Raw genomic sequence first — 9,638 nt, 5'->3', positions numbered from 1 at the left:
AACTCTTTTCAAAACTTAAATCCTCTAAATGCTAGAAGAAGAAAATAGAAATACAAAAATCAAATTTGATACCTTTAGAAGCTCTCAAATTGGACTTTTTCTTTTTGTTTTGTTTTGAACGTTAACAACAAAGTAGGAAACGAAACATATTTTCTTGTATTTTACAGCTTGAATACCCATCATATATTGACGATGGATATAAAATGAAAATGTTTGTTCTATAAATCATCCCACGGGTTCAACAGTACTAAAATCATTACTAAATGTCTCTACGACATTTGCTTCTAAATGTCACGAAAATTATGACCGACATATCGGTATTTTAAAACCGGGTTAGCTAGCCGACATTTTGTTAAAGCAGGCGTAGCATGTGTATGTCCAAACAAAGATGGTCACCATTTTCTATTTTATCTCTATGACAGCCTGTCTTTCTTGTGTTCAGTTAGTGTCGACAAGAAAATCTCCATCGGCAACAGAAGTAAGTACACATTAAGGACATTTACAATGTTATATCATCGCTAATGTCCAGGTTCCTGTGATGAACCTTTGTATAGACAAGGTGAATTATCCGAATCAAAACTGTTAGAGTGTGGAGATAAATATGCTTTGTAAATTGTTATAAAATAATATGAACCATTCTATTATGACATTAAAACGAAGAAAAACATTTAATAGAATACACATGTGTAAATGAACTTCAAAAGGTTTATTGGAACCCCCAGTCCTTTTTCATTTACATTTTATGAAACTAGGCGCATAAAATCGTGCAATAATTGCCAATTAATTATAAATATAAAAAGGCTTTTATCTGTACATGCGTTTGTGTTTTTTAATTGCTTACCATGTCAATACTAAATGAATTAGGATAAGGCATTGTTACTTGAGAACGACAAATTCTGGTTTTCATAGATAAAAAATCTTTTTCAGCTTGACTTACTATGGAGCAAATATGGAGACGTCAGAAGCCAGTTGGCTGTGCTTGAATCCGAAAGATCAGCTGAAAGGGATAAGGTATTCCAGATGTATTTCACCGATTTTATAAGGTGTTTTGATCATGTAGTTTCAAATTGCAACGCCTACTATGATATTTCATTACATGATACTTTTAATTGACAAATGCTAGATTTATTTTTAGACCAGAGAGGTGCATGTTTATATTAGTATACACAACACGGAAACTACACTATAATTAAGACAATCACTACAAAATTCAAGAACCTACCTTCTTCACTAACAAGAAGCCAGACTACAAACATTGCTTTTATTTTCATTGAATTCAAATAATTGTTGCCTTCTCCAAACATTGATTGATTCGCTGTTTCAGATTCAAAGTTAACCTTGTAAATGATTGTACAAAACCCACAAGTGATTAACACTTTATATGCTATACTTAAAGGGCAACAACCATTACTATGATGTTCAACAGCCAATGACAACCAAATGAACAATACCTTTCAATGCACATATCAATATAAGAAAAACACTGCATCATACAGCTGTCTTCCTTTCTTGTTGGAACACCAAGTCAAATCGTTGTTAGTATACTAATTAATAAATTGATATGTCTTTTTTCTGACCTTATCCTGTATACACTAAGAGCTAAGATGTAAATTTTATAGTCTAGATAATCTAGTGTCTACAATTAATATCTTTTTGTCTTAGTTGGTATGACTACCAGCGTAATCTAGATGGTTATAGATATATATATATATATATATATATATATATATTTGTTAGATCGAAAATATTCAGCGCCGACTGATTGCATTGGAAGAAGCTGTAACTGACATGGAAGGGGAAATAATTCAGATAACAGATGACTTGAAGAGTATAGCGGCATCAAACACGGCTCAGGACGACGGAACTAATGTAAATACAACACTCTGTCTTATTGTATCTTTTCAGGAGTCTCCATAAAAATCTTTCTTCGAATTCGCGTATAAAATGATTCCAATCCAATTTTTGCAAGTACTCTATTCATTTCGTCATTTCGCTTCCCATTTTAATCCTAAAATATAAGTTCTTATTGTATAAGAAATTAGATTACTTTAACTGGTAATCAATATATTATAACGGATATGGATATTGTACAAAAGATACAGATGATAAGCGCCTTTCAATACAAATTCAAAGTTTGATACAGTAGAACCAAATTAACGAACATAAAATAGCTGATTCGTCTTTGTATGAATCGTCATTGATACTAAAGGCATTAATTTCGATGATGGAAATCGTTGATTGAAAAGAATGTCAAAATTTAGAATGGCATGAGCACTTCTTCTATGATTCAATATATGACTCACTATTGTCGATAAATATCAACTGACTAGACATTGACTCACGCATTCAAATATCTGTAATATATAGAATATGTATTAAAGATGAATAAGTCGTGTACCAAGTACGTGCTATGAATACAATGGAGCTTGCATGGAAATAATGCTTATTAATTTCTAAAACGTTTAATGTCCAGATTGACATTTCAGTTTGCGTTTTATTATTATTTTCATTACAGGCGACGGAACCTGCGAACTGGGAACCATTTCCATTTGCCCTGAGAAGAGGATCTATTCAAATGAATGCGTCCTACATTGTCCTTGCTGTTGACATAGAAACCAGCCGACCCTTCTCATACCTTTGGTTTGAGAACCGGGTTCCTATTCTAGGTAATGTCCAAACAGTTCCTTGTTATGTGGATAGATGAAGCTCGTTCAACTCTTTAATAAGCAGTAGATGCTAAAATCAAAATTTTTTTGACGTTATCAGAACTTGAGAGTCGGCAAGCATGAAATAGAGGGGAAGTACAAATAGATTTTCTTAGTTTTTTGACTCCGTATCCAATACTAGATGTAGAAGCAAAACAAAATACTATTTCTTTTTATTTGTAAATTAATATAAATGCATGACCATGTAAAAGTAATTTAATCGATTATTGCACTTGCATTCAAAGTGTTAAAATCTGTAAGTCACATTTACATTCGAAATGTGTTGGATATATTTAACTTTTCAGTTCACCGGTTGATGGCCCTAATGACCTTTCATGTGTTAGCATGCCGATAGTAATTATAATAATAATACAAGATATCACTTTGATGGGTCATTCGCTTTCCTCTTGTATAGTAACAATCTAATTGATAGTAATAAAACGGTTGAACGGTGACTCCGAGTTCTGAACGTCTGATGACGGAATTTCACGCTATACCTTCTGCATGTATGTACACGGAGCTTCATTCCTCTTAATTATATACATATAGCTACCCCGTTACTGGCCCTTTCAACATTTGTTCACGAATGCGTTATTTAAATAATTGAATGGTCTGGGGAACCTTTTAACCAGCTTCTTTGTATTGTTTCTGAAATTAATGGGCTCTGTATACATCATACGGTGAAATTTGCTGTTCTCGAATAATACATGAATGTCGTTCAATATCGGCACAATTGAGATATGCCATGTGTGGGAACCTTCAAAAAATAATATTGTGATAATTTTGAATATGTGAAGATGTCAGGTGTACTTATTTGTCAGTGAAAATGTGCCCGGCTCTATGTATTTATCCAACCCTTCGCATATAATCTATGACCAGTCAGTGACCTAGTTCCAGATTCCACAATGTGCTTTATTTAGACAGATTAATTTGTCATTAGAAGGGGGTATTTCCACCAATTTCACCATTTTAAATTGATCTTAGGAAAACATTTTGTTGCTGACAATAGTTGCAATGGTCATTAGAAATTTTTCAACTTGTGCAGAACATCCTTGTAAATAGATGCAATCAGTTCCATCAGATCTTTCACAATGTGTCAAATGTAGGCATTATACGCAATTAAAGCTTTTAACAACTTTGGCCATGAACCTTTCCTGCATTCCTGTGTATATTTTTAAATCGGAATTTACATTCTGCCCTGTTTGTTTCCTCCCTTGTGATCTAGACAGGACATATTTCTCACTAAGGAATATGATTTGGGACACTTCTAAAGAATCTGAGTACAGGTGTTGCACAGAAACTGTCTTGCTTCCAGTCGAAAATCCATTATCTGCATTACTGATATTCCTGACCCTTGAACTTGATCCGTGACCATTCCTAATTAACCGTTTCAACAAACCTTTCAAAGGACACGAAATATCATTAGCCATGCATGACAACACTGGCTTAAAATCCTAAAAATGGTTCCAGTGCACAAGCTAGCAATATGAAAAATTAAAGTGTATTACAAGTTATGCTTTTGGTAAAATACGAGTTACATGTAGTTTTCTTTCTCCTTTGCTTCAATCTCTTGCACATAATTCACAAGAATAGGCCATATTTTAATTGATCTTTTACAAGCACATTCTTGGGCCACTTGTAAAATTTGAGAGGCATCTTTCAACTATCATAAATCCTAGAGAACTCTTCTAAATCCTCACGTCTGGATGGTGAATTTTTGTAAGGGAAGTAAATACTTCCCGGAAAGAAATCAAGAGATAATTCATTAGTTACTGTTCCAGATTTAATGCTGTTATGAATCGCATGCAATTCACAGTCATTCTTCAACTGTTTTGTAATAAGTTTATGGAATTTCCTGTTGAAGTTTGGACCATTCCATTTGAATTTATTTTTATTAGAATTCAGTTTGGTGTAGTCTTTATTTAAATGTTCTACTATATCCTCAGCTGTAACTTGACCAAAAAACTGTGAACCAAGATAGATATGAAGACTTTCATTCACCACATGTAAAATTCTGTGTTCTTTTACTGGCTATAAAAAGAACTGGAAGCAATCGTGATACATCATCATTCGATTTGTATGAACAATGTTGAGTAATTGTGTTAATGTTCTACACAATTTATACTTTTAATGGTTCAATTCAAGTCAGCCCCAAGTGAGAAATACTTTCTTCCCAAGCCCAGGCCGAGTAATCTTAGAATCTGCGAAATATTGTGGTTATTATTCTTTACTGAGCAAATAGAATTACTGTCGGGAAACGATTGGTTTGCTGGTTGTCAGTATAATGTGACTGGAGGGAGTGTGCTGCTGTGCGCAATTATTGGTATACTTCATTGTGGTAGCACTATAATTTGGTATCGGTCCCGTACCATCAAAAGGTTTAAATGAACATAACGCAGCCTCCTTCACACGATCATTTCGCATTCATAGAAAGGCCGTCTATAAATGACAATAGCTGTTGAAAGAACGATTTGGTATGTAAAACTAAATATTCGACACCACTTTGTCTTTGCCTTAAAAGCTATTGGTTCTGTTTCCAAGCTGTGACATGTTGATGGCTATACAAGCGGCCATTCCTGACTCCAGTATGCCTCGAAACTGACATTATATAACTTTAGCTGTTTTCAGGAAAAAAGGAAACAAAACGATATGAGATACTTAACATTTTTTTCTGTCGTTTGCAGGTCATTAAGCAATCGAAATATTTTTTCTCATTTCGGCATTTCGGTTGAGATATAACAATCATTTTCTAAAAAGCCTTCAGTAATAAAACGTGTATATGCATTGGTGTGTAAATTTTCCCTTGGCATGATTAATTGAATTTTTTTTCCATTTTTATTTATCGTGCTTGGCATTCGAACGAGCAAACACTCATGTTTTAAAACAAGCTTTCGCATTGTGTTTCACCGGTTAATGGCTCTGATGACCTTTTATGTTTTGACGGATCGTTAAGAATGTAATAATAATAATAATAATGTAGGCATCAAAAGAGTTGTATTGGAGAGAAATGACAAATGAAGTTTATAAGAACTTCATAAGAGAACAAATATGTTATTCTCCAGTGATATATTGAACGTTCACTTACCCTAACCTTCACAAAATACGAAAACTAACAGATACATTGGATAACATAAAAAATAAAAAAATGTATTTTTTTTTTTTTTTTTTTTACCAGATGACGATTTGTTAACTCGTGTTGAATTCAGTGGAGGGAATATACACACTTTGGAACTCCGTGGTAACCAGTCCTCTACGATCCGGAATGGACAGAAAGTAATATCTCTCCTGGTTAAAAATCATGATATTGCCATAGCTCTCCTGTTCAATGCCGCTAAACACAGTTTTCTACGTGTTTATGATTACACAGTATCCTACAGAGGTGGACAAGTCCATTCTCAATTCAACGTTACTTCCGGTAGTTTCGAATTACGGTCAGAAATGCTTAGAAATAAAGACATCAGTTTGTCACTTGGCTTTATGGGGCTCAATGGAAACCAGACTTCTTATAAAGCAATAACAGCCGGAAGTTGGTTAGATTTGGATGGGAAACTAGCTTCTCGTGGCGGGATACTCAATGTTACCAATGGTTCTTTGCTAGGTGATACTTATAGGTTCACATACGACCTTCTTGAGATGGACCACGGAGGGTTATTATCGTGCTTTATTAATGTGAAAAGACTTGATGACGTGTTCAAAAGCGTTGAGTTCCAGATTTACGACTCGGACATTTTGCGGCATGGCGGTGCTACGTTGCCCGAGGGATCATTAGTTTACCTAAAAGACTTCTTTCCCACAGAATTCAAACTTGGCGTCGGGGATAGCAGTGTGATACAATGTGTGGCGATGGGTAATCCACCACCGAGAATGGCGATACTAAAACTTCACCGAGATGGACACGAGTCGATAACCGGATATGCGTCGGTTGTATTAAACAGAAAATACGTCACTTCAGTAATTCTCGTGATAAAACCCACCGAACCGGAAGTTGCTAACATTAGTTTTGTATGTGCTGCCACATCGAATGGAGTAGAACGCCGGCTGTCGTTACCTACAAGAATTGTTATTCCTCCTAAATTCCTGAAATACGAGGTTCTTCGAGGACCAGATGAAAATGTGGGTTTGATTTACTGAAAGTTGATTTTATAATTGAAGAAGTTTAATATTGTATCGATATTTGCTGATAGTGATGAAATGCTTTGAAGATTGTCTCATAAAACAATAAAAGAATGTGTAAATAAAATCAGGCTCTAAGCTCGGGTCTTCTGCATCTCTACCTATGTGTTATATTCTTGTTATTGTAGGTTGTGGTTAAGCTGTTTGTGAAACGTTCAGATCCCCCTAAACCCGCCGTCAGCTGTCGAGAGAATGACGACTGGGGTGACTTCATCTGGGGAAAATCCCCAATGTACACGGCCAATGAGACCTCAACAGATACCGGATATACAGTCACTTTCAATGTCAACATGGCTGCAACTTCTACTCCACCTACCAAATTTGTCTGTCAGGTCATGAGTGTCAATGGCGTCGACAGAATAATTGTACCAATTCATCTTTAACACAAAGTATTCAAAACCAGCCATGTAATATCGACTCAATGTAACTGTAATATCATCAATTTTCGCGGGAGATTTATTTTCGTTGATATGGTACGCTTTTTTAATCCACGACATCATATCTGCAAGAACTATTAGCATCAGGCTTATTGAGCTGTATTTATCAACGAAATCAAGTGGGGTTTTATTTGTAAACCCAGGAAAATTGATTATCACAAAAAAAAAAATGATTTGACAGTACTTCCCCAATGAAGCCTTGTATTTTGGTTTAGAGAAAGGATAAAGTGAATGACATTTTATTCATTTCAGAAGGAAAGTATCACATGTCTGATCATGATTGCAATAAAGGACAGAAACTAAAGCTGACTGCTTGGTACAAATGTTTCAACCTGAATTTAAGATATTTCCAAAGAGCTAATAAATAAGTTTTAAACGTAATAACATAACATCAGAATTAACATCAATTAAAATTTTGAGAAGGTTTGTTCCAGATCAAATCTACATTTTTGTTCAGTTTTTTTAAGGAGATAAAAGTAATATCGTATACAAGAGGGTCTTATTTTTTCTTTTTTGTCTTGTAGGCTGGATGGGATAAAATAATTCTTTCACAAAATAAAATTTCAGGATTTTTTTAAGGATTTTTCTCTAATATGCATCTCCATGTACAGTTGAAACAATACACTTCTGCCTGACATGAAAGGTTAACAGAGGTAAAAAGGTAACTTTCTGAATCCTCGAAAAATTCCATCTCAAGTCAACACTACCGCTGGGCGGAACAATATACATTCTCCCAAACCCAGAGAGAAATTCATCATTGTATTATCATTGTATCATCATGAATGAAATAATGAAAGGGAACAACATTTTCACAATCATTTCATCATAACAAAATATGTAACTGTGCGTGTAAACAAATAAGACAACTCGTCTTGTACTTGTTAGTGTACTGATAAGCGTAAGGGACTGCAACAAAACAAACATTAAGTCGCGAATACACAAAATGACAAATAAAGAAATCACAAACTGACTCAATCAATCAACGGGTTAACCTAGCGCTATGAATAAACTATAACGATAAACATGCGTTACTCAGTTGACGTAAACTATTAATAGCATCATTATATATAAACAAAATCGCACATAATTTACGGTAATTACACATATTCTACGATTTCACAACATATAAAACAAGTCGTCTGCTGAGCGAAACTGCTTGAGCTCGAGTATGGAAAAATAATCACTTCATGTACTTGACTTAAGATAATACATCAACAAATAAACATGCTACAACCTAACGAAACTACACATACACTTTGGTTCAACACAAACATGTTGGCGATTCAAGATAGTTCAATTAATCAACAAGTATTAACTGCGATGCTCGGCTACGATTTACAACTAGCGCGGCGATTTTCCTAATAAACATTGAACTATCTTCTACACTCTGGTAGCAGTAAACAGTTAATTTGCATTTTTCCTGAAATTATTTGTCATGTTTGAGATATACAGGTATAGCAGATTGGTTATGGAAAATACATCATTACATGTATATACATTTATAAACTATATAACAATTACATTAACAGTAGAGAGATGAAATTTGTGTAAAAAAAATAATTTCCTCTGATTTCTGACATTTGATTGTCATGGTTACCTACTGAAAAAATGCTAAAAATGCAAAAAATACTGCTAATTCCAACCCAACACTACAACTTTCTAGGAGAAATTTAATTCTAAACACCTATCTTACAATCAACAACACTGTCATGGTAACAAAGTACTTACATTTCAGCAAATTCCAACTCGGAAATTCTTCATAACATGACCACATGTGAACACTATGAAAATTTCACTTCCTGTAAAGCTAGTTTTTGGTGCGTAGACACAGATTCGAGACTGCCCAAATAGTAATCTCCAACACAAAGCTAAAATATTATCCTGAAAAAAATGAAACCCCACATTGTCCACTTTAACATGACAGGACCAATTTTAGCAAGGATTTTTTTTTCATTTTTAATTAAAACCTTTATAATGGGGTAATCTAATGAGCAAAAAAATCACCCATGGCCACACCGAGAAACCGAGAAACTGTGTACTGCTACCAGAAGAGTTCTAATAAAAACCAAGAACGATAACTCTATACTACAATTAATTACAAACTACCTGGACCAAACTCTAGATAGTTGTCCAAGGGAGATAACTCTTATTAAGTTACTGACAAAACTTTCACTAAACAGTGATTCAGCTAAATACAAAAATGTCGTTTAGTAGTAAATCACAATTTTATTCCATGGTTATTAACCCTATCAAATTTCAAAAATATAGGTTAGAAATCGAAAAACTTGTCAGGAGAGAAAACAATGCTGACAAAAAAACAAAA

The 9,638-nt window shown here is 34.3% G+C and overlaps 1 protein-coding gene across 1 annotated transcript; it reads left to right on the top strand.

Moving 5' to 3' along the window:
- The first annotated feature begins 398 nt into the window (after positions 1–398).
- Positions 399–7,795, top strand: LOC132550823 (uncharacterized). Its single transcript, XM_060214916.1, has 6 exons — positions 399–478; positions 928–1,011; positions 1,738–1,869; positions 2,516–2,666; positions 5,881–6,818; positions 7,007–7,795. Exons 1-6 carry the CDS (start codon positions 416–418, stop codon positions 7,259–7,261), a joined length of 1,623 nt encoding a protein of 540 aa, XP_060070899.1. The 5' UTR covers positions 399–415; the 3' UTR covers positions 7,262–7,795.
- The last annotated feature ends 1,843 nt before the right edge of the window (positions 7,796–9,638 follow it).

This window comes from Ylistrum balloti, unplaced genomic scaffold (assembly GCF_031769215.1).
Source record: "Ylistrum balloti isolate Yb309-2 unplaced genomic scaffold, AGI_CSIRO_Ybal_v1 Utg370152, whole genome shotgun sequence".
Classification (NCBI taxonomy): Eukaryota; Metazoa; Mollusca; class Bivalvia; order Pectinida; family Pectinidae; genus Ylistrum; species Ylistrum balloti.
This window is presented reverse-complemented; position numbering and strand designations above follow the sequence as displayed.